The sequence below is a fragment of the Pseudochaenichthys georgianus genome, chromosome 9, assembly GCF_902827115.2.
Source record: "Pseudochaenichthys georgianus chromosome 9, fPseGeo1.2, whole genome shotgun sequence".
Classification (NCBI taxonomy): domain Eukaryota; kingdom Metazoa; phylum Chordata; class Actinopteri; order Perciformes; family Channichthyidae; genus Pseudochaenichthys; species Pseudochaenichthys georgianus.
Genome location: NC_047511.1, coordinates 32,700,854 through 32,727,614, shown reverse-complemented (window position 1 = coordinate 32,727,614; position 26,761 = coordinate 32,700,854). Strand labels below are relative to the sequence as shown.

Below are 26,761 nucleotides of genomic sequence, written 5' to 3'. Positions count from 1 at the left end.
CTTTTGACCTAAGGTACTCACATTGCTTTGATGCTGCCCTTAGTGGCTAGTGTCCAAGGAGCAGGGGCTGTCTGGACTGTCTGGCCAACTCCCCCCACGGAAGCTGCAGTGTCAACACAAGACACAAGAAGACCGAGAATGTCACAATTCACACATAGTTGAAAAGAGTGACGCGTCTCATTATGCCACCTAGAGCTGCTTTTGTCAGCTGGAGTTTGATGTGTGGATGGGAAGGGCTCCAGGAGACGCCATGGCCTGGTATGGGGCTTGCCGCTGCACCTTTGAAGTCACTGTCGGGACAAGGTCTTTCATATTTTCAAAAAAGAGAGGAAAACTCAAGGGATGACCTTGATTGGCACACTGTTTTGTTAGCGCAATAAATGGCGTGAGCTAATCACCATTTGCACCCGCCCTGTTCATCAACCCTCTTGCAGCCCCAGGAGTTTTAAAAACAGTGCTTTGCAGGCACTTTTTTTGCTCCTTAAGCATGAAACTGCCTTTAATCTATTCTTACTCAAAAAGCCATTCAAACATCTTACATAAATTATGCTCTTAGCATTAGAATCAAAGGCAAGCAACATCTCCTCATGCTGTCAGTTAACCTTTTGATGGACATGTTTATATATTGAAGCTTGCTTTATGGGAAGCTTATGCCTATTGTAATTCGAAAATTAAGTTTGAGACTCGACTTTATCCCTCGGTGAAGGAGCTCATAAACACGATCAACTTTAACTTTATGAATTCAATGTCAGAGGAATAGGCTTAATGGTAAATATGTAAAGGGACAGACCTTTGAGCCATATCAAATATCAAACATAATAGTTCACTGAACTACAAGACTGTTGACTACAATGCGATTAATTGCTAAATCAACATCCTCATGTTGACTTGATATTGTAACCTACTGGCTAACAGGATATGTATGCGTCTAATATACACACAGACACATACAATATAGTATGCATACTAAAGCAATATAGGCCTATATGGAGTGTAGCCTACCGTTCCTTTATTCATAATCACTGCCCATATCAATCGAAGCCGACAGAGCATATTGCAACACAGTCTCACAGCATGTCGTGTTATAGTCACGAAATTAATCTATTGATTCGTGTTCACCAACACGATTTCCCCATTTTTTTGGTGTCACACAGAACGATTTTAAAAGTAATGTAAATAATAACAAATTAGAAGGAAAAAGAGATTTCAGTATTCTGACAGAACGATTTTAGAAGCAATTTATTTATATTGGTACCAGTACAGTATGTTTCGTGCCTGCACCAACAAATATCAAATTAGAAGGAAAAAAATATTAAAAAAAATACAGATTTCAGTATTCTGAGGCTCTGAGCCCCATTTCTTTTCCTCGTGGACGGCAAAAAAACTCAGACATTATACTATTTTTAAAATAAAAGGCTTAGGGTTAGATATTGAGTAAGAACATGTTTTAATTAACCACACGGCTTCCGGTCTTCCAAGACCCGACTGGACAAAAAGACGTGCTGCAGGCACGAAACATACTACCAATAGAAATACATTGCTTTTAAAATCGTTCTGTGTGACAAGAACAAAATGCGAAAATCGTGTTGGTGAACACGAATCAATACATTAAATTGACTAAAAACACGAAATGCCGTGAGACTGGGTTGATACTTGCTAGAGTAGCTAGGCTAATGTTAAATGAATAGTTTGATGTTTTAGAAAAAGGCCTACCCTATGCATATAAGCTTCCTCACAAATAGTTTGATGAAAAGATCACAACCACTCTCACATCTGGTTGTTCAATATCAGGCGACAATCAGCAGACAATTAGCTCAACAGTGAGTAAACAGCTATCCTACCCTAGCACTGAGCCAGCTAAAAGTGAGTCAATGCTAAGGTTTTGTAATTAAGACGCGATACCTCTTGTTTTTAGCTAAGCTAACAGTTTCTTTGATGCAGCTTAATGTTTGAAAGACACATTTGAGAGAGTCATCATTCTTATCTAACTTTTGGAAATAAGCAAATAAGCTTGAATTCCTTAATAGACTCAATGGACATAGGATAACGAGTCAGACCTGTGTGTATACTTGGCTATACACATTACATTCTTTTCACTCTCATGACTGCTTCAAAGTGCTCTTCAAATGTCTGTAGGCCTATGCATGCTTAATACTGCACATAATTGGTGAGATTAAAGGCCTAAGTGTTCCTCCTCTTCCTGCTTTTCTTTATCATCCAAGTTATTTTATTGTATGTATGATCCTTCCTCTATATTGTAAATGAGAGACAAAAGACTTTGTGGTGTTGACTAGTATACCTCAAAGCACCATGGAAGGTCACGATCAGGGCCTCTCTTTGTAATAAACACAAGGATTCTTTCATAAACAAAGGAGAGAGAATGAGAGAAGAGAGGGTGTGTGAGTGTGTGTGTGATGAGAGGGGATGTAAATAGACTCTGTTCTTATCTTTGTTCAAATGGTGTGGAAAGGGAAAGTCAGGAAACACACAAAAGGGAGAAAGGAGAGTGGAAACAAAGCCAGGTACAAGATAATGAGAAGGTCAAGTGTGCGCTCAATGGCTCAGTTCAGTCGGAGAGAGATAAGGCCCAACCTGCTGACAAGGTGTGTGCAGCAGAGGGGAATGGCAGGTCAGGTAAAGCTCTACACCTACACACACATCTCAAACTCCTTTTGAGCATCTGTCTATGCTCTATGGTAACACCAGCTCTCCACCACCATCTGTTGGACAAATTAGAGAACACAGCTTGTGAGTTCACAGTGTGAGTGACAACGAAGTAGAATGTCCAAAAAGTCTGATCTTCAGCTGAAAAGTGTTTTAACTGGCTTGTGAGGTAGTTCTTATGGATGCTACAGAGATAGATACTAGAGTTGTATCCATACATCTAGCCCTTATGTCTGAAGTTTGGCAGTCTGGGAAGCTTTCAGAACCCACAAACCAAAAACAATGCAGGCTTGAAGGGCACTGTGCCAATGCATTCATCAACCATTTCCAACAATAACCAACCGTTTTACTGGAATAATTATTGTCTCACTTTGATGTTTAAGTTTCTTCTGTTCCTGAGGGGCACATCATGAAAGGACTACAGGCTCGCAACTTATTTTCATACAGCATAAAGGATAGGATTAGTTGAAGGCTATCTCTGATGTGTCACTCATCTCCAGGAGAGAAGAGAAGAAGAACACAAGATAAAACTTCTTTTAGTAGACCAGCAAAGCCGGAAAAGAGAAAGAGAGATGCAGAGATATGCTTCAATACTTAACTTATACACACCTGATCCTGACACTGACCCTAATCCTGATCTGGAATTCTGATCCCATGCTTGGATAAAGGGATACAAACCCTTGGGGGTTTTAGGCAAAAAGGGAGGCCTTGGACTGATACTCAGAGGTCGGCTGGGCCAGTGGGGCGTCAGGCAATACTTTGACCACACCGAGCCTTGAAGATGCGAGGGGCCTCATCCAATTCCTACCAGACACAGGGAGCCACAGGGTGAGCACTAAGAGAAAGCACCAGGAGAGTGGGATTAATAATAATAATAATAATTCCTTACATTTATTATAGCGCTTTTTCAATAAGATTGAAGTGAACAACAGGGAGCAGGCTGGCTGTGAAATTGTGAGAGATATATTGATTCAGGAATTCTTTGCTCTTTATTAGACTATGGGGTGTGAAGGCAGATGCAGAGGAATTATACAAAAAAAGTGTATTTTTTCCCCTTTATAAAATCAATTTTAAATGAACACATTACATGAGTTCATTTGAGAGGGCTGTAGGAGTAGTTCTGATACAAAGGCTGGGATACAATTGAACACAGTAGGTTTTTCTTTAATGTTGTCATCCAGGGTTTACATACAAATCCTTAAAGATAGAGCATGATTCAGCTGATCTGTTTTACTGTAATATAAATAAAACTAAATACATTTTAGCTGATATTGCCATCTAGTGGTTACAAAAAAAGTTATTTACAATCATAATTTACAAGGGTCTATGTTACTTTAGTTAGTAGGTATAGTGTTCAGATAAGGCTTCAGAATATTGGCTTTATATATTGGAAATGCACTCATGCCAACATGAACCAGACGACAGCTTGCTTCCAGGAGGAGGCAGTCTTAGGTCAGAGATGGAGGTACACACACACACACACACACACACACACACACACACACACACACACACACACACACACACACACACACACACACACACACACACACACACACACACACACACACACACACACACACACACACACACACACACACACACACACACACACACACACACACACACACACACAATCCCTGGCAGAGCCTCTGCTCTGTGTGTGGAGGATTAATCGGCCATAGCAAGGGCCCTGATGGAGGGGGAGCCGAGCGTAGAGAAGATGGCTGGCCCCCACTCTATCAATCACACAAGTCTTCTTCTACCCAAACCAAATTGACCTGCCGATGCACTGGCCACGTCCGAGCTCTGTGTGGAAATAAATCACATTGAATCAGAGGTAGGTACCTGTCAGCTCCACTGAATGCACCATCCCTCCCTGTGCTCTTCCCTGGATGGTAAACTGTGTCTGGCTGCATGGCATACTAGGCAAGGCAAGGCAAGGCAAGTTTATTTATATAGCACTTTTCGACGCAGGGTAATTCAAAGTGCTCATCCTCTACTACCTCACACATAGCATTGAACAGTTATACTGCACATGCAAACAATTATGGAAAGAGCTTTTTTAATGTATGATGCCAGGCTTTGGCTGAGTCTATTATCACATGTACATTTATTTTGATGCAGAGAGGGATAAAGGTGTTTATATGTACAATGCATTTTTTTAATCCCCTCGGATCATCCATTGGCTGACTGCAGCAGAATCTGAACCAAAGAGGTTAAGGATGGACGTTAAGTGCAAGTTGTACTCACTGTATCCCCCTCTCCTTGAATGAGAATAAATGCACAGATAGTTGTCCAGCTGGCAGTGGTGCAGAGTTGTCGATATGTCCTTGCATCAGTGCTGACAAGACAAAGTCCCTGACACTCATTGTACTTGATGAATACAGATATTTTGCATTTAATTCTCATTAGAAATACAACAACAACAACAACAGTGTTGCATCCCTCCCTCATCCTTCACCTCACCCTTTATTCCTGCAGTTATAAAATCTGTTCCAGTGGCTCTTAGCTCCAGCAACTTTCACAACATGAGCAATTGTGTGAGGGGAACTAATGTGAGGAAGGCCGGGCACTAAATCTCAGTTTTGCTCATCTCCTCTCATCCTCTGGTTCACCTACGCAGCCGGCTGACAGATGACACAGTGTGCGGTCCAGGCTGCATCTCTGTTCCTGGGTCATCCATTGCTCCTGGAGTGATAAGTGGCTCTGTCCTGGCGTGGCTCATACCGCTGCATACACAGTCAATCACAGGCAGAGCCACAGTCCAGCAGCAGCCTGTGGAGGACAGCAGAGCAATAACAAAACTCGAGGTGACATCTGTATCACCGGAAAATACAAAAGAATGTGCTACTGTGGGGGCAATACAGGACAAGTTGGGCTAATTCCACTTTTACAGTGGGGCAAAAAAGTATTTAGTCAGCCACCAATTGTGCAAGTTCTCCCACTTAAAAAGATGAGAGAGGCCTGTAATTTTCATCCAGGTACACTTCAACTATGAGGGACAGAATGGGGGGAAATAATTTAGGAAATCACATTGTAGGATTTTTAATGAATTAATTGGTAAATTCCTCGGTAAAATAAGTATTTGGTCACCTACAAACAAACAAGATTTCTGGCTCTCACAGACCTGTAACTTCTTCTTTAAGAGCCTCCTCTGTCCTCCACTTGTTAACTGTATTAATGGCACCTGTTTGAACTCGTTATCAGTATAAAAGACACCTGTCCACAACCTCAAACAGTCACACTCCAAACTCCACTATGGCCAAGACCAAAGAGCTGTCAAAGGACACCAGAAACAAAATTGTAGACCTGCACCAGGCTGGGAAGACTGCATCTGCAATAGGTAAGCAGAAATCAACTGTGGGAGCAATTATTAGAAAATGGAAGACATACAAGACCACCGATAATCTCCCTCGATCTGGGGCTCCACGCAAGATCTCACCCCGTGGGGTCAAAATGATCACAAGAACGGTGAGCAAAAATCCCAGAACCACACAGGGGGACCTAGTCAATGACCTGCAGAGAGCTGGGACCAAAGTAACAAAGGCTACCATCAGTAACACACTCAAATCCTGCAGTGCCAGACGTGTCCCCCTGTTTAAGCCAGTACATGTCCAGGCCCGTCTGAAGTTTGCTAGAGAGCATTTAGATGATCCAGAAGAGGATTGGGAGAATGTCATATGGTCAGATAAAACCAAAATAGAACTTTTTGGTAAAAACTCAACGAGACGTGTTTGGAGGAGAAAGAATGCTGAGTTGCATCCAAAGAACACCATACCTACTGTGAAACATGGGGGTGGAAACATCATGCTTTGGGGCTGTTTTTCTGCAAAGGTACCAGGACGACTGATCCGTGTAAAGGAAAGAATGAATGGGGCCATATATCGTGAGATTTTGAGTGACAACCTCCTTCCATCAGCAAGGGCATTGAAGATGAAACGTGGCTGGGTCTTTCAGCATGACAATGTTCCCAAACACACCGCCCGGTCAACGAAGGAGTGGCTTCGTAAGAAGCATTTCAAGGTCCTGGAGTGGCCTAGCCAGTCTCCAGATCTCAACCCCATAGAAAATCTTTGGAGGGAGTTGAAAGTCCGTGTTGCCCAGCGACAGCCCCAAAACATCACTGCTCTAGAGGAGATCTGCATGGAGGAATGGGCCAAAATACCAGCAACAGTGTGTGAAAACCTTGTGAAGACTTACAGAAAACGTTTGACCTCTGTCATTGCCAACAAAGGGTATATAACAAAGTATTGAGATGAACTTTTGTTATTGACCAAATACTCATTTTCCACCATAATTTGCAAATAAATTCTTTAAAAATCAGACAATGTGATTTTCTGGATTTTTTCCCCTCATTTTGTCTCTCATAGTTGAGGTATACCTAGGATGACAATTACAGGCCTCTCTCATCTTTTTAAGTGGGAGAACTTGCACAATTGGTGGCTGACTAAATACTTTTTTGCCCCACTGTACATCCAGTATCGTTATTGACCCACAGCTATTGTATGAGTTTGTTAAGTGACATCTAAAGAGATTACAATTATGAAAATGTAAAGCATGAAGGAATACACACTATGTTTAACTTTGGGACATTGCTATTACAGTAAATATTGTACACTAAAAATTAAACATGGATTACAAGATCGGTTACATGGAGATTTGTATGTTTGTTGCTTAACACAACAATCAATGCATAATGTATTAAATATTCACTCAAGAAGAGTAAAGTCATAACACCCAAGACTTCATTGATGGCAGTGAATTAAATATATGTTAATGGGAGCATTATAATATATATAAAGAGATGACATTTTACAAAACAGCAGTAATGCACTTGTCCTATTAAATCACAGAACAAACTGTGGATTGCAGTGTTCAAAAGGACTATTTCTTTAGGAGAAAGTAGTTCCAAAGTGACAAGAATTGTTATATCAATCGTGTTGTGATGTGACACATACCTCAGAGAAATTCAAAAACGAAGCCCATAACTATATTTGTGGTTGCTCAAAATTCTGTTCGTTTTATATATTTATTTTTTGAAATGTGGGTGAACTTCATAATTGACACGGTCCCAAAACCATGGAAACAGATACGCACTGTGAAGTTAAGTGGATAGAGCATGGCAATAACAGTGCCAGGACCACGGCTTTGATACCCTCTGGGATTACCCTTACTGGGGACATGTGCACTCCTGACACTGTAAGATGCTCTGAATAAAAGTGTGTGTGTGTGGGGATTATGCCTCAACAAACACTTGTATTTCACACACACACACACACACACACACACACACACACACACACACACACACACACACACACACACACACACACACACACACACACACACACACACACACACACACACACACACACACACACACACACACACACACACACACACACACACACACACACACACACACACACACACACACACACACACACACACACACACACACACACACACACACACACACACACACACACACACACACACACACACACACACAGATAAATGAAAAGCAAATGCATGCAGTCCAGAATCTATTTTACATCCCACTGCAAGAAGAACGAACAGCGAGGTGCAGCCTTGAAGCACTAGATGGCAGCAAAACCGCACTTCTGCACCGCTGCCTAATTGAATATTTAGACACATTTCACCTGATCAGTTCTATGACATAACATGATTACATACAACATCGTAATTGTCTATTCACCTAGTTTGACATGAGATGGACATGTTGCCTGCCCTAAAACTTCTCAAGTGTGCACCTGCCCCTGTGAGGAAAAAAGAAAATCTAATAACATGGCTGGCTAACTGCTCAGCCTGCATGTCATGCTGTTGTGAGCTTGCACGAAAAGAAATATACATAAATTAAAGTTGAGCTCTGACATCAACTCATTGGCCTTTCCCTAAACCACTCTCTGGAGATAAAAAAGACTGACTTTTAAATGAGAATATTCCCTGTTAATTTTCCGATCGTAGTTTGCCAGGTAATTCCTGGAACCTGGCACTATCAGTGAAATGGGAAATTGGGCTTAAAACGTGGAGTCCCTCTGGTCTTGCAGCAAGTCTTTAAGAATGCTGAAGGGGAGTATTGGAAGTTTAACGATTACAGTCTGTACTTACTGCTTTACTGCTGTTTCTGTTCATGTGCGGGAATTTACTCCAAACTGAAACACGCTTTCTATATTTTTCAGTGTTAATCATAAAATGACAACAAACATCAAATGACATCCACACTGCACAGGCTTGATATATAATTAGACTTCAGGAATTTCATATATCCAGGAATCCAGGGGCCATGTCCGAATGGGTTGTCCGTATTGTGTTTGTGAATGCATCGTGTGGTGTTATACTTATCTGACTCTGATATTCCTGACCGTCATGATTCATTCCATCATGACTGACTGTGCTCCCCAGAGCGTGAGGGAGAAGCTTATCATCTGTCTCCTCATTTCATGCCCTGTAGCAGGTAGCCTTCAGCTAAGGAACAAACTCAGGATGTAGCCATCATTGACACACCATCAACACTACACAGGAGACATATAGGGGAAGCAGTGGGCACACATTAATCATCATATTCAAAAGGAGATTCAGGTGTGATATTTTCACAAAAATGTAACCTTTCAGCTGCTGCGTTTTCAGGATAAGGTGACTGGCTGCAACCTTAAAATGTGCTGTAAGCTGAGATAACCTATCCAATATCAGCAACTAATGAGGCAGAAAGAGGAGCTGAAGCAGACAGACACTATAATTTCAGCTCCATACGTTTTCTTGTGCAAGATAAGCTTTGTCAGAGGTCAGATGCTGTGTGATAGTTTGACCAATTTTCAGCACTATTTCTGGCAACGGCTGTCGATTTGATGGCAGCCTGGAATGCTAGCCGTGGTGAATGAGCGGCTGCTTTGCTTTTGGCTCACAGGGGAAATCTGTTTGGGATGCCTGGAGTTGAACTGCCGAGCACTTTTACTCCTGGTGAGAAGATTGCTCTCGTGTTTTATTGAACGTTGCCACAGGCACCTCTCATCCTTGACAATCTGATTCTACCAAGGTCCACCTCATGACCTTAATGTCCAACCAATGGGGTGCTGCAATTCACTCGCTCTGACCCCTCCATCAACCTCATCAGCCTCTCAGGTCCTTTGGGTAGCATTTATGGGCCACCTTTAAAGTGGATTGATAACTTAGCTGCCTGCCTGCATTGTACTTAACTGTCCTTGTATTTAAATCACCTGCCATCTTTGCCCTTTAGTACGCTTGTCTGATTACAGACAAGGCTAGACATCACTTTATCATCTATTCTTGGTTCTCTTTTACTGTTAAGCTGCATGGCAAACAACCTCCTCATACTGAGTATCTACATGTCCTTTTAGCAAACATATTACATTTGGGTCAAGGCCCCTCAGCGTGCCAGCATCTGAAATAAGAGTCTGTCTCGTCTCCTTGTCTGACCTCTGCAGCTGCCGCACAAACTGTATTGTGGTAGAGATTTAATCCACTATAGCTGTCTTGGAGCAAGTGACGCTGTCATAAAACACAAGCCCAGTCATCTATTATCCATTTCAACACTTAACCTTTACAAAGTTTCAACAAGTAGCGGAAATACAGCAAATAAGAGGAAAAATCTATTTTTGGTCTTTGTATACCAACAGTGTGAGTCTACAGCTATTTACGGAGTGCTAGCAAAGGCTGTAGCCTACTTTTGGCAATGTAGAGCTACATTCTAATGCCAGCATGCTAACATGTTCACAATGACAATGCTAACATGAATTTTAGCAGGTATAATGTTTACAATGTTAAACATTTAAGTACAGCATGGTAGCATGCTAATCTGACAATTAGCAGTAAATGCAAGTACAGCTGAGGTTTATGAGAATGTGATTCATTTTACAGGTATACCTGGACGTAAAGCTTAGACATGTTGACCTGATGGTGATGCTAGGAATAGTAAAGTGATGATAATTCAACCGAAATTGAACATACATGTATGTTACATGTTTCGTGACAATCCGTTCAATATTAGTTGAGCTATTTCATTCTAATCCAAAGTGTGGAACGAACAATGCGTAGACTACATTTCCATGCATAAAGCCATGCTGCAAGCATGACTAAAAAAGTAGAAATAAATGATAGATGAATGCGATAGAAGGAGGGATCATAATACATCTTCCATGAGATATCTATGCTTAATTGTGGCCTGAATACTGCATCACTGATGTCATTACCCCTGTTAGTTCCTTAAAATAACTAAACTGGTATTTAATGAGTTGATTGTTAAAACATGAGGATTCCGTGCATAACAGACGATTTTGGTAGGATCGTTTGATAATTGCCTTAAGTGTATTATTTTCTTCTTTCGGCGTTAAAAGGAAACAATCTTCAGATGTTGAGATCTTGTTCTTGTTTTATGTCACTTTTGTTTACATATTTCTTTGGTAATTGTCAAGACTGCAGCCTCCATGTGTCTCTCAGATATTTCAAAGCTTTCTCATTAGGCAAAAAAGAAAATATGCAAAATGTTTGTATTGTAGAGTAAGAAGGAGCAACCAAACCTCTGGTTTTCACCCACTCAGAATCCATCTTGTTTCTGCTCTTCCAGGCAGCTGTGAGACGACACAGGCAGGAGACTTCATTTTTCCTCGGCTCAATGAGCCTCACAAGCCTACGCTTTCAAATAGCCATTGTTTCAGGGAAAAATACAAACTTAATCAGAAAGTTTGATGACTTCTAAAGTTAGGACATTTACCCTTTTACTTTGGCTTGGACACATCATTTATAAAGTAACAGTATTTATGTCAGATTTCCCCTTGGATTTCTTGAGAAGTCTTACATAAACATGACAACACTGGCACGTGCCACAAATCTCAACCCATCATCCCAGAGTGCAAACTTAGGTCAGGGTTATTTTAGGTTGAGGAGAAATTACTCAATTTAACTGAAAATGCAAACAATCCTCAGTTGCTTCATGCATTTTAATTATTTGTCGAGACATGTAAACATCAATTCTGTCGTCAATCAAGCGTGAGAGACAATTTTCCTCTAAAGTGGCTGCCGTTGCTGTGTTAACAGCGTGTGTGTATGCTTGTGTGTCTACAGCAGTGTGTATTGGCTGTTCATTGGTCCTGCCTGTCTTGGTGTGTCTGATTTCTCTGTTGCCGTGTTGGGATTACTCTGGGGATTAGCAAGATACTGGCAGCACCCATCGATGGGACAGAGATGACAGTTCCCATCATGTAGTCTCCCGCTTCAACCCCTCGCTACTTCCCAGACTTAAAACGGCACAAACAGCAGATTACATGAGAACGACAGCAGGGGAAGAAATCACCCATCGCACAGTGGAGATTAGGCGGAACAAACTCTTCTTCGGCTGCTTGGGGGTATTCAACCCAAACATTGAGAGCTGTTTCTCATGGCACAGTTTGGGCTGGATTAGGGAGCTGCAGAGAGCATTTCTTTGGACAAGAGTTTGGGAAAAAACAAATATGTTAGTCAAATACATTGTAAAATTAAAGTTGTAGTTAATATGCTGTTGTAAGCATCACCATTTTCACATACAAGAGCATTGGGTAGGACTTTCATCCATGATTAGCAATATAACTACATCAAATGATCTATAAAGACTGTACATTATCATATGAGTTTCACCTGTATGATCAAGCCTTATGGATGTTTCCGTCTATCTCTTTCTGACCAAGCTAACCAGTATGACTCTAAAACCCAGTAGAAAAAGAGAAGTCTGGCTCTTGCCTGAATTCAGCCATTTGAGCCTGTGCTTGCCCAGGTTGCCTTTGTACCTTTCAAGTTTTACAGACTTGCAATTAATGTTTGGAGAGCAGCATGTGTGGGAGTGCAGTGGATGCTGTACAGGCATGTCATATGAAAAAGACTCTAGCCGACTTCTCCCTGTTCAAGGACACAGAAGCAATTATATGTGTTCTATAGAAACTCTCAGCATAACAAAGATATATCATCTTTTGTCGTTTTATCTGAGTTGGAATATAATGGTATAGTGCGCTTTCTTACTATATATTGACAGAATGGTTTTCATTAGAGGTTGAACAATGTACACTCTTTTATGGTCTATTGTGAGAGAAATGTAGACAGGGCCTACAGGAAGGTGGGAGGATCGCAAGCCGTAATTGCATGTGGTGTATTGACTTGGTTTAAGAAGACTGTTTGAACATAAGCGTCAGTATGTTTAATAAGACTTAGCTGTTTGTATGCGTATTGGCAGCTTTATTTTGGCATGCAGTTTGTTACTGTCGGTCTTAACCACCACTCTCTGCAAACAACACACATCCCCTGTTTGTCCTATAGACATTTTGTTTCTGCTTTGATGCACCTGTCACTTTAGTAAGCCCAGTCTGTGTTACAGAATCTACTAGTCTTATTATTATGGGCATTACCTGCAGAGAAGTAGAAGACCCCTACTCCGTACTCTGAAAAATATTGAGTGTTCAAAATCATCAAGAAGCCACGGTTCTTTAGTTTAATTAAACACCTTTGGCTAGATTTGAATATTGAGCCATATTTGCAGAGGTGTTGATTTATCTGGTGAAAAATGTCAACTCTTGTTAACTTGAAATAACTCGACATTTAGGAAAGTCAAAAAGTATCCACACCATCAAACTTGATCTGAGACCCAATTGTGTGTATTTTTAACATTGTGAGTGTTATTCTGCCATGGGATTCATTTATTTTCATCAGTGCTAAAGTCAATTACAGAAAAACAATTGAAGAAAAGCAGGACTTTTTGACAAGGACCCTTTTGTACAGTGTTTATCATTTAAAACGTTATTGTTGCAAATAAAACATCTGATTTATAGATATGTAGTTATCCAACAATTTAAGGTTTTCCAGACAATGGAAAACTGGTGTTTGTATGCAAATGTGTTTTGTATTTTAAGCATGCATTTTTAGTCTCTGACAAAATACTTTTTTGTAATTTAAGTACATTTTATTACCTGTTATATTATTACTTTTATTAATAGAAAAGTTAGAATTTTGGAAAAAAGTGCTGTATTTGCCCTCTTGCTAAGAGTTATGTAATAAGATTGATACCACTCTCATATATGACATAGTATCTTAAATATGGGAGTGGTATCGACCCTCGCAGTAAACTAATTTATTAAAAGATTACCAACATCTACAATTATTTTCTTTTGTATTAAGTAGAATACAAATAGCATTATGGAGTTTTCAAAATCAGCCCACTATACACAATAACACACACACATACTCCACCTTGGACATCATATGTTTAACCTTCAGTGGTTAGTAACAATATTTTTTATTTTTAAATATTTAAATATCAGAGCACTCACTTTCTGAGTTTGCAATGAAAATGAGAATGGGAACACTAGAATGGCGTGTGTGGCTAAATGCACCTCAGCAGAAACTACCACTGCCTGTCAAACAGAAGGATGATGTACATTGAAAACACATTTGCTTCCTTGTGGCACTCACATCTATCACAAGTTCATGGCCACTCTCCCCACTCTAGCACATCTCTGCTGTGACATCCATCTATGTCACCGTCCTAACTTCCATATCCGGAGGCCTGTGTTGTTTTTTCTGTCTTTTAAGTGTTCATAAGATATTCTTGACAGGTTTCACCATATGTTGTTTCTGCATATGCGAGCAATTGTGGATTCTTCTTATCGAGAGTAGCTGGAAGGTCAAAATTGAGATTTTTTTTATTTTTATAGTTTAATGTCATGTTAAATGCAACCCAAATATATTGACCCTATTATATATGGGTGTGAGTTGGGGTGTAGAGTGTGTGTGAGGATAAACCTGCAACCTATATGTAACGGTGTCTGTGTGCGAATAAAGGAGTGAATAAACCCCAATAACTTGAAGCCTGTTTCCGACTCCCTTTGTAAAACGCTACAATATCTAATAATAAAATACAAATCAATAACGTGCTTTAACCACCAGGTGTCCCTTTCTATCAGCTCTGCACCGTTATGGTGTACATTTACAGCCTATCTACCAATTGGATCAAATATAAAAGTCAGACGAATTAGTGTTGATACTGCAAGGAGACGTATTGTGTGAAAATGCTGTTTAGTTGCTTATATATTTATGATCCACGTCACGTTCTCAGTTTTGGCGGCAGTTCTCCTGTTTGTCTAGAAGTCTTCTCAGCAGGGCTCTATACATAGAGAATTACGGCAGATGTGTAATATTTAATGCAGCCGAACCATGTATTACAATGCCGTTATGTGATGACCTTCAAAGAGAAAAGCAAGCACACTCGGAATAAAGTATTATTTTATTTTTAAAAAACGTTTTCAGATTTCACATCACATAAACACCAAATCCCAGCATTCATTGCGGCTAAACCATCCAATCATCGAGCTGAGGATCTTGCCTACGTCTGTTTCCGGTTTCGTTTACGACGGATGTATTTTGTTATACACACATTCCTTCACATTTACATTTTAATTTGCATTAAAGTATTTAGTGAGGCCTTCTAACATGTTTTTAAATATAACTACGGTTGTAGTTGAAGAGTTTGTAAATTAACATGAACCGAAGCTGTTGCCTGGCAACGCAATCGCACAACGTCACGTCCGTTAATTCCACATCGACACACATGGATTAACATCGATTTAATACATTAATGTAGCCTTTGTTTCTGATAAAAGAGGTGTCGACCAGCTGGGGCAACAAGAAAATCGGCGTAATCGAGTGTGACTATTACAAAATAAATTAAAACTGCGGTCACAGACGTGCACGCAGTTGTGGGCGGGCCTTCGCGTCCGAGCGCCTGTAGGGGAGGGTCGCTGGTCGTCCCGGCATCAAGCAGATGCGCGCGTGTCCTCCGAAATGAGCCGTTCGTAATTTCTCAAACGTTCGTGTCCCGGACTGCATTTTCCCCATAATACTCGGGCATGCATGTGAGTGGTGGAGGAGGGGGTGGTGGAGATGCAGGGCCTTCAGCAGGGCCTTCAGAAAACTGTCCTGCTGCATCTAACAAATGTGGAAAAACAAAGAGATTAGATTAATTCACTGGCTTATACTTATAGGATAATATTGGACTATAAATGAAATATTACACCAAATAAATAAGTAAACACATGTATATTCATTCACTGGCCATTCATTTAGAAAATGTAACTCCAAAAAGACAAGAAACACTATTTAGCATTTTGGCTAATCATTCCTGTTGGCTAAGCTAACACTGTGATGCAGTTCCACCAAACACAAAAGTAATATATAAAAAGGATAATATTGGACTATAAATAAATAATATTACACCAAATAAATAAGTAAACACATGTATATATTCATTCACTGGCCATTCATTTAGAAAATGTAACTCCAAAAAGACAAGTAAAATTTTGCCTAATCATTCCTGTAGCTTCTTGGCTAAGCTAGCACTGTGACGCAGTTCCACCAAACACATAAGTAATATATAAAAACAGAGAGATTACATACCTTTCCCGTGGTGGAAGTTCAACATCCGAGTCACTACTGCCCGGATCCAGGTCTGGCTGGAGGAGATCTTCATCATCCGACGAAGAGTCATTTGGTATGATCAAAGCCCCGCTATCGTCAGCTAGCATCTCTAGCACCTGCTCGCCTCGGTGGTGAAGCTCTCCCTTCTGGCTGCGTAATGCGTAATGGAGCGTGCGTAGTTTATACTACGCAGGATCATATCTTTGGAACCCATTGGTCGATTTGGGTGATTGACACCTTTTCTGAACCGTTGGAGCCAATAGAATCGAGTGACAGTTAGTAAGTCCCGCTAAACACTTACGTCAAGTAGAGAGAGGTTTGCGTAAACAGCACGTGAGACAGCATTAGCTCGGGACTGCAAAACTTTATACCTACTCTGCTGCCATGAATGTAATGATAGATTATCAGGAACAATTCTAAAGTGACTAAGAGACATTGGATTAACCTTAAGCAGCGTTTTTATTCCCTTGAACAAGAGCTTTGATCACAAAACAGCAACGGTAAGACATACTTATTGTTATGGTTTTGAAAACTGTTTTTTTTTTTCTTCTCTGTTCTGGCTGATAGCTCAGTGAGTTTGTGTCCTACAGTGATGATACTTATAACAAAAATAATCTGTGGAGTATCAGTTTTCAGATGATATGTAGTTTGTGCAGAAAACATTAAGTTTTAAAGGTCGTTTTTGCTAGTTAGCACCGGAAGTAGCATCTGCCCGTTTTAGCTAAGGGCTAATGCTAACGCTTCTTGTGAGACTTTTGTTTTGTTTCGGTAAAAATAGTTCTTATCGTCAGTTAGCTGAGATTCTTCTCTTTAATCTGGTATAACACATTAATAGGTTTTTAAATATTAAGATGCTCTGAGACACAGTGTCGTGGAAAAAAAAAACAGGGTCCCCGCCGGCTTAACAGGTTAACCGTGGCGTGCGGTGCAGTGGGTTGTGCAGACGTTCTGCCCTTGACTGTTTGTTTACTCAATAAACGCATCTCCTCTTGATATTAGGCCATGTATGTTCCATACCAGTGGAGTTTGCTTTTTGTTGTTGTGTTTATTGATCAAAAAGCAAACCTTCAATACAGCTGTTATGTGGTCAAGGTAAGTAAAGTAATAATTGAAGCTGTGTATTGGTTAATATTAGCGTATGACTTAAAATGAAAACACAACAGCATTTCAAAAAACGCTACAGCATTTCACAAAACGCCGCAGCATTTCAGAAAACACCACAGCATTTCACATTGGACGGAAAGGGTATTCCGTAGGGAGAACACTTCTTGTTTATGATTGGACAGAGCCAGCCAGACAGCACTGCTGTGATTCGTTGTTTTTGCTGCCAGTGAAGAAATGACGCTTCGTGATTGGTCAACGTCCGACAGCGCAATATGTCCCAACCGGTCCCTCCCAACACATCAGCCGTTAGCACACACTCAGAGCTCACAGCTCCTCATATCTGTTCAGAAACTGGACAAAAGTTAAATATGTACAAACCACAGATGGCGAATACAGTCGCTGCTTTATTTATGTCTGTATGACGTTGTTGTGAGTGTGGACGGAGCAGCTACAGGTTAGTTTAGCCTGATGGATCCGATTCCATTCTGAAAACACGCATTTTAAAAGCTTTTCGCCTGCCGTCTTGTCTGCAGACTTGTCAAAGCATTAATTCATTCATGGTTTTTACTAACCGTTATCAGTATTAGTTACTTCGGCATCACTTTGAAACGTGTATTACAATTAAATCACTGTCAAATATGTTCATTTAGTTGTAGTTGGTATCTCCTATAGGATTTACATGGAGATACTTCCCGCCCCCTCTCCAGCGCGTCTTGTTTGAATGACAGGAGCAAACACAGCTGACAGCCGCGGTGAAACTCAAGCGATTAGAGCGATGCGAATATTGGGTAAGGCAAGGCAAGGCAAGTTTATTTATAGAGCACTTTTCAACTCAAGGCAATTCAAAGTGCTTTACAAAAAAAAAATGAAAGACATTAAGCATTAAAAAAGAAAAGCTAATCAAATAAATATTAAGGAAAAATACATGGATAAAAGTTACAGTGCAGTCTAAAATATAAATAGTTCAATTAAACATTACAAGAAAAAGTACATGGATAAAAGTTACAGTGCAGTTTAAGATATGAATAGTTCAATTAAAAGCAGCGATAAAAAGAAAAGTCTTCAGCCTGGATTTAAAAGTAGTCAGAGTTGCAGCGGACCTGCAGGTTTCTGGGAGTTTGTTCCAGATATTTGGAGCATAATAACTGAATGCTGCTTCTCCATGTTTAGTTCTGACTCTGGGGACAGAAAGCTGACCAGTCCCTGAAGACCTGAGAGATCTGGATGGTTCATAGTTTAGCATGAGGTCAGTAATGTGTTCTGGGCCTAAACCATTCAGTGCTTTATAAACCAGCAGCAGTATTTAGAAATCTGTTCTTTGACACACAGGAAGCCAGTGTAAAGACTTCAGAACAGGAGTGATGTGATCCACTTTCTTAGTGTTAGTGAGGACTCGAGCAGCGGCGTTCTGAATCAGCTGCAGCTTTCTAATAGATTTTTTAGTGAGACCTGTGAAGACACCATTGCAGTAGTCGAGTCTACTGAAGATAAAGGCATGGACAAGTTTTTCCAAATCCTGCTGTGACATTAGTCTTTTAATCCTAGATATGTTCTTTAGGTGATAGTAGGCTGATTTAGTAACTGGGTAGTCTACCATAGTATTTACATGGAGATAAGCCCCTTAAAAACCATGAATTAATAAAGCATTAATTCTGTGTTTACTCCTGTGATTCAAAAAAGACGCTGGAGAGGGGGCGGGCCGGATCTCCATGTAAATCCTATCGGAATCGGATCGATCAGGTTAAACTAACCTGTAGCTGCTCCGTCCACACTCACAACAACATCATACAGACATAAATAAAGCAGCGACTGTATTCACCATGACATAGACAGTCTGTGTTTTGCATATCTTTAACTTTTGTCCAGTTTCTGAACAGATATGAGGAGCTGTGAGCTCTGAGTGTGTGCTAACAGCTAACGGTTGATGTCTTGGTCCAATCACGAAGTCATTTCTTGATTGGCAGCAAAAACAACCAATCACAGCAGTGCTTCTCTGGCTGGCTCTGTCCACAAACAATATCACAAACAATAAGTGTTCTCCCTAAGGAATACCCTTTCTGTCCAATGTGAAATGCTGCAGTGTTTTGTGAAATGCTGCGGTGTTTTGTGAAATGCTGTGGCGTTTTGTGAAATGCTGTGGTGTTTTGTGAAATGCTGCGGCGTTTTGTGAAATGCTGTTGTGTTTTCTGAAATGCTGTGGCGATTTGTGAAATGCTGTGGCGTTTTGTGAAATGCTGTTGTGTTTTGTGAAATGCTGTTGTGTTTTGTGAAATTCTGTTGTGTTTTGTGAAATGCTGTGGTTTCTTGCACTTCAGGGCCACTGTACGATAGAGATGTTTTTATTTTAAAGTAAATTCAGATGGAACAAAGTAAAAACATGTAAATTCTAATGTCCGCCTAAAAAAAAAACATTACTTATAGTGAACACCACCCTTGAATGATGAGTTTAGTAGACTAAAAGCTTTAGGAATCCAAACTATAACATATAATAAGTACCCTGTATCAAGATTGATGCAAAACAAGTGAAATTTGACCTTTTTAAGAGAGGTTTAGAAAAATAAAGTCCACCTCACCTCTGGGTAATTTGGGAACCATCAGTTCCATTTGAACGTTTTCACTGTACAAATCATTGTATTACTTTGTATTATCACTATAGGTATTCATTCCATCCAAATACAACTGTTGTGAAAAAATAAATAAAATAAAAATAAAACATACTCTGTTATCGTCTTAGGCCCCATGGACCCGTAATCGCGTCATTTTCAGGAAACAACGTCTAAGGAAGCTTAATATTGAATAAACTATGAATATTTTATATCCATAGAACGGGAAAAAAACTAATTTAACTGATCTTTTTCATTTATTTTTTCACAAAAAACACACAATGCTAACAGTGAGCCTCTGAATTAGCCCCGAGCGAAAAATGCTAACCTATTACTGCACCGAAAATCACTCCTAGCTCCCTTATTACTTATCCTAGCTCCACATCCAACACATTGTTTATGACCGCAAGGAGACACAGAATCTAACGGTGCCCACCTCAACACTAAAAGATACAAACTAGCGAGGTTACCAACAAAAACGTACATCAAAACAAGTGGCGCTAGGTATTAGCATTAGCACTGCACACACCCACCGCGTGTTCCAATGAAAAGCATACATATATATAAATAAAGTATAAAGTATAGGTCAACACATTTCAGTATAACACACCAATTGCGATATTACTCACGTTTGACCGTGGAGCAGGGTTTCTATGTACCGAGAAGTGGGTAGTTTAATGAGTCTGTTGACGACACAACCTCCGAGCACACAGACAGCCAAGGCAAGCTACCTGAATTAAGTCTCTCCCTAAACCGGAAATACCGGAAATGTGACATCCGGTTTGTCATTCACAATAAAGTTTTTCAAAATAAAGGTACATTTAATATTGACGTATCAAATTGATTCAAATGTCTTACACAACACATGTATCGAGACAATAAATGAACTGTTTATATAGTCGATCAACACTGTGTATGTTACTCATTACAGGATAATCACATGGCACTAAATCAGACCGGCTGTTCTCCTCTGTTTACATCCTGCTGGTTTAAATTATGTGTTCTATAGGCTCTGTGCACAAGATTGAGTTGAGTAGTGAGCCATTCGTTTTTTTTTCGTGGTGAGATGTCTGCTGAGAGGTCCTTGTATAGCTCGCTGACTTTGAGGACATCTGGGTCTGGCAGCTCCCCCCGCACGGCCTTGTAACGTGTACTCCTTTGAACACAGCTACATACAATTACTTAGGACAATATATACCTTACACCGTCAGCATCTGTAAACTGCTTTGGCATAGTGGAAATGAGCACCATGTCACTCACTCTGCCTGGTTTCACACACTATTAATTACACAAAAGAATTGTCAATTTAATTGAAAAGGTCGTTGATGCAATATACTAAATCAGCTCTTGGCACAAAGGAAATACTCATTAAATCATGGATTGGCTGTGAACACATACTGTTATATTGTATTGCATAGAAAGATGTGTTACTGTTGTGCTTGTAGTGGATATACTGTTTGTAGTCGTAGATAGAAAAACAAAGATGGAAAACATTTCACCATAGTGTTTTATATGTATTGGGTGTTTATGGTTAATGTGGGAAATTAATAAGCAGAGCTGTTGCTGGTAAATTTGTGTGCCATCATAATAGTAATGTGTATACAGCGTTTCGTGAATATCTGGAAAACTATATGCGAGTAGTTTGGAATCATTTGAGACATGTAAATCATCAAAAATGGTACATTCTCTGTTAGCTTACGTTCGCCCCGATTGAGCTAGCAACTATTTTATTCGCAATTTAACATGATATTGGATATGGGCTTAACTTGTCCTGGACTGGAATTTTCCCGATCTTTTCCCGAGGAGGTGTTATTCATGCGCTTAAAATGCATGAATAACACAGATTTTTCAAAATGGCCGACTTTCTGGGGGGCGGGGCTAATGGAAGCTATTTTGAAATATGTCCGCAATTCCATCAGTAATGTCTGTGGCAAGATTGGGGTAGTTTGGAGAAACTATATGTGACTATCGCACAATAGGGGGCGCTACTGAGCTGGTGTACAAAGATGTACATTTTTTTTGTACAGTCTGGAAAAAGACGTGGGTTGTGACGTGTGTTCCAAGTTTTGCGTCCGAAAGTCATTTTAGCGATTTTGTGGCATTTAAATCGTCAAAATTGGTACATGTTCCGTTAGCTTACGAGCTCCCCGTTTGAGAAGTCGACTATTCATTCGCAATTTAGCATCATATTGGATATGGGCTGATCTTGTCCTGGTTTGAAATTTTTCCGATCATTTTCCTAGGACAAGTATGCAAAAATGCGCTTAAAATGGACATATTTCAAAATGGCCGACTTCATGGGGGGCGGAGATAATGGAAGCCATTTTGAAATATGTCCGCATTTCCATGAGGAATCTCTGTGCCAAGTTTCGGGTAGTTCGAAGAAACTATATTTGACTACCGCACAATAGGGGGCGCTACTGAGACATATTTGCTAAAACGTCCGATTTTTTTATACAGTCTGGAAAAGGTTGTGGGCTGTGACATGCGTTCCGAATTTAAAGGCCGTAACTCATTTTCTCCCCTACTTATGGCTCGGTACATTTTTTAACCCTTCGATTTCGAGAAAAAACTGAATAGGACACGCCCACATTTTTCATTGGTTGCGACCCTTTAAATCTCAGTTTATACTCACCCTGCCAGTATGTCTATGACAATATATATTTTTTTAGTCCATCGGTTCTTGAGATATCAATTAGTTGTGTTTTTGGCGCCCCCTATTGTTCGAAATGAACATTGTTTGTTGTGCCTATTCCCCAAGACACACTGAACCTATCCACCGAAATCTGTGATATTTGGATACATTTTGGATGAATTGTGAGCATTTATGTGTAGGCCACACCCTTTTGCTAATACGTTTTGATTGATGTCGGCTACATTTTTCCACACCTCGTGCTCATTTTGTACGGTAATGTGTCTGCCCCTCCATTGATGCTGTGCACTAAGTTTGGTTTGGAAAATCAAGAAATTGGAATTTAAGTTAATATTTCAATGTTTTTCACATTATGCTAATTTAAAAAAAATCAAAGTAGGCGGAGCTTCGGGATATGAGAGGATAATATGTAGAGCTGCTCCACCCGGATAAGTGTGCAAAATGTCAGGTCCGTCAGACTTACGCTGCGACTTTGTAAATGTTTCGAAACACTGAATTTACACAGGTGGCGCTAGAGAGCAAGTTGAACAATTTTCTCCCATCGAATCCAGAATGTTAACATTTTCACCGGTCCTGGCGGCGTTGCCAAAGGTCGCTACATGAATAGTGTCGTAACCCCCTCAAAAACAGGTCGAAAGTGCAGAACCGGTAACAGAAGAATAATAATACTGACAATTTCAATAGGTCTTTGCACTACGTGCTCAGGCCCTAATCATTACGTCGGGGTAGCATTTGCTTGGCATTTCCGGTTATTTCTCCACTGGTTAACATGGGTTAACAATGCCGTGTAACTGTCACGTTTGAAGGGACGAAATCGTGACATCTTCACATCTCCCAGCATGGTAAATCGTCACATGTTCACGTCTTGCCATGTTACCGGGTTGGTTAAATGATGGGTGAATGTGTGAAGGTTCTGACAAGTAATTCTCCATATGCACTACATCAGGTGACTAAATAAGCTGTTTCCTTGCAAGAGGATGCCTCTGCTATTTTAATAAAGGTTGTGTTGGGAGATTACTCAGGCATTCAGCTGCAAGTCTGCAAACAAGTAACTTTTGTTGGCGTGAGTATGTGCACCAAGTACAACACTGAGTTGTGCATATCAATGCTTGTGTTCTGTTTTTGAAAGATAACTGTTTGTCATGCTCCCTGTTCCTGAAACATGCAAATATTGTGTTGAGTGTTAGCATCTCTTTCACAAAGCATCTGCACATAAGAATAACGTGTGCATAAATGCATGAATATCTGTTCTATCTATTAGGTTCTCTGTTAACAAAAATGTGTTGAACATCTCCAATTTCTGATGCAATTGGGGTGCAAGAAATAGTCAGTCATTAACCTTTACTTTCCTGACACAGAGACTCCTCTTAACCATCAGAGGGCACTAAAAATCCACCTGATGCTCTCAAACATTCAGACAATTAATCTAAACATCACTTGACTTAGAGCCAGTCTATTTTGTCAAAGGCAATATGAAAACAATTGCAAAGTACATGCTTGCATATGAAGAATAATCGTCTTTATCCATTTTTAAATTTTGAACGAATTTTAATAATGAGGTAAGTCTGATGCAACCATGTGCTTTGCCCTGGTTGAATAAAAAGTATTTTAATTGTGCATGCAGACAAAGTTGCAACTTCCTAGCACGTTCTATGTAAAGAAAAAACGTCTATTTTTCTGTATCATGAAAAATAAACCCATACATTAAACGAGACAGGAAATTGATTGAAAGTATTGTAGTAAATGTTTCAGACAACAATTATAGGAGAAAAATCATAAAACAAGGTAAAACTAAAATATGTTATACTACTCTTACTTTTAGAAAAGTGTAAAATAGGAATTTTACCTAAAAGATCATATTCTAATAATGTCTGCATTTGTTTGATAGCACAGGTGCCATGTTTGAACTTCACACCAAAACGATGGAGAAAGCACTACATCCATGCTTCCAATGGCAATCTGCAATAAATAAATGTATCCTCCACAATGGCTTTACATGATATATTTATATATATATATATATATATATATATATATATATATATATATGTAAACTTAGAGTCAGCATCAAGTAAATTCCAACTTTAACAGTGATCAAAAATCAGAAGACACTAAATATGTCACGTTGATCATTTCTTCACTCAAACCAACGCAGGGTTAATCCTACCAGCTGCGTATTGGACGTGGCTTCCTGAGCGGATGAACAGTGACAGATGATGCGTTTAGTGCCCTGAGGATTGCGCACAAGACAGTCAGTGATCTGTTAACAGCCGTTTAACACCGCAGAGTCCCAGCCGCGGCGGCAGACTGGGAGACCGACTCAAGCAGGAGGATTTGTTAAGATAATTCGCTTAGAAGCATAATATTGATCGCACCGAAACATTCTCCGTGACACAGTTTCAGCTCAAGACTCTTCTGACCGGGCAAACAGTCTCCAGGAGAGAGATCTCCAGGATCGTTACGCACAACTTTTACACACAAACGGAGACCTGCTGATGCACAGATCTCCATGTCACTTTCAGCACGGACTATACTACAATTTATACTCACACAGGTGTGATAATGTTAAGTGTGCGAACTGCAGGAATGGATGAAACGATCTGCTACATGCTCTGCTAAAACAACACCAAACTACGGACACTGGGAACTTGCCTGTAACAGCGAGCAGCGCCGGGTGCCAACATGAGCTTTTACCACCAGAGCTGGAGGATCTTACATATTGTCGTTGCAACAATTACAGCCGTTCTCACACAAGGTAAGTGACCTGGAAGTAATAGTTTTCGTGTTTTGGTGTATTAAAATCTAAAATGCCCACCTACAGGGACAAACAGAAGAAGTCAGCTTCTTGCAAAGTGAAAGGAATTATCCTCAAGCTTAACTGTTTCATACTGTTTCAACACTGCATTAACTGATACCAGCTGAAAACGAATGATCTATTAAAGAGAACTGTCATTCGTGTGCACTTGCTACTGATGGGGGTTGGCCTTCACTGAACAATGCCATGCCAGCTGTGAAACAGCCTTCTCTAGTCTAAATAATATATAAATGTCCTCATTTGTGCCACAAACTTACGTCTCACTTCGTGATAAAGCTTTCCAGTGAGCCAACAATGAGCATTGAAGTTTTGTGGCAAAGGGGTGTGACAGCAGTGAGTGGGGGTAGGATGAAATCGGTGCGGAGTAAAATCGTTGATGGGTTTACATTACAACTCGAGGCATGCCCTAGCAATTCACTTTTGTTTGGGAGGAATTGCTTCCACAAATTGTGTGCTAGAAAATGTTCACATAGCAAACATAGCAGACAATCTGAAATTCCAACTTTGATAATGGAGGAAAAAAAGCATATCACAAAGGTATTTACTGTAAAGCCTATAACTGCCTCGTAGATTGCTATTTCCAGGGAATACAGGCTTGCTGATTTATGTGGATAAAAGGATGACACAAAAGGAGAACATGTGATAAAACCGGAGATTTAAGAGTCTCATTGGACATAGAAATCCCTACCAATCACTGCAAAAGCTTAAGCCTTCCTCTCTCTCCCCCTTTCTGCCTATCTTCTCCGACCCTCACTCTATACCCAGCCCCTCGGGCATTACATGCTGCATGATCAGAACATCCTATTTGTACGTTAGTATAAAGCACTTCATGCAAGATGAGAATATCATATAATGCTGCCAACAGCACTTTTACTAGACCATGAGATTTGACTGACAAGGAACTTTTACATTGCAAAGTGTGGAACTGGGTTCTTCACTCCACTGTTGTGTTGACAGCAGATAATTCAACATCATGACAAGAAGTACATGGCACAATAACAAATCAGCGAGGGAGTCTTGACCAAAGAACATAAATAAACTTCCACTGAAGAGTTTTGAACAACTTGCAAATTGCTTATTGTAACAACCCAGACATTTGAGATCATTATGTACAAAATAGGTAAGCAAAGTCAACATCTTTGTGACTTACAGTATATTTTAATTGTGACAGCTATACCCTAATTAGACACTACATTGTATCACACACAAGAATGTCTTCCAGACCTTTTTTTGGATCACATAATTCCAAACTTTCTGGATGCCCTTTAATAATTGACCACGATGTTGAGAAATACCAAAATAACTTTTTGCAACTTTTAAGAAATTCCTTGAGTGTGTCCTCTGTTGTTAGGCACTGTTTACCCCCCAAGATTATTGCCAAAGGCCTTAATGTCTCAAAAAATACCAAAACATCTTGTATGTATTTAACCTAAACTATATTTTGGT

General features: G+C 40.0%; 1 protein-coding gene across 1 annotated transcript in view; it reads left to right on the top strand.

Moving 5' to 3' along the window:
- The first annotated feature begins 24,787 nt into the window (after positions 1-24,787).
- The window catches only part of LOC117451987 (transmembrane protein 132D), a 32,522-nt gene continuing 30,548 nt past the window's right edge, over positions 24,788-26,761 (top strand). The window contains exon 1 of the mRNA XM_034090387.2: positions 24,788-25,255. Within this exon, the coding sequence (XP_033946278.1) occupies positions 25,183-25,255 (73 nt within the window). The 5' untranslated portion in view covers positions 24,788-25,182. The remainder of the gene's footprint in view (positions 25,256-26,761) is intronic.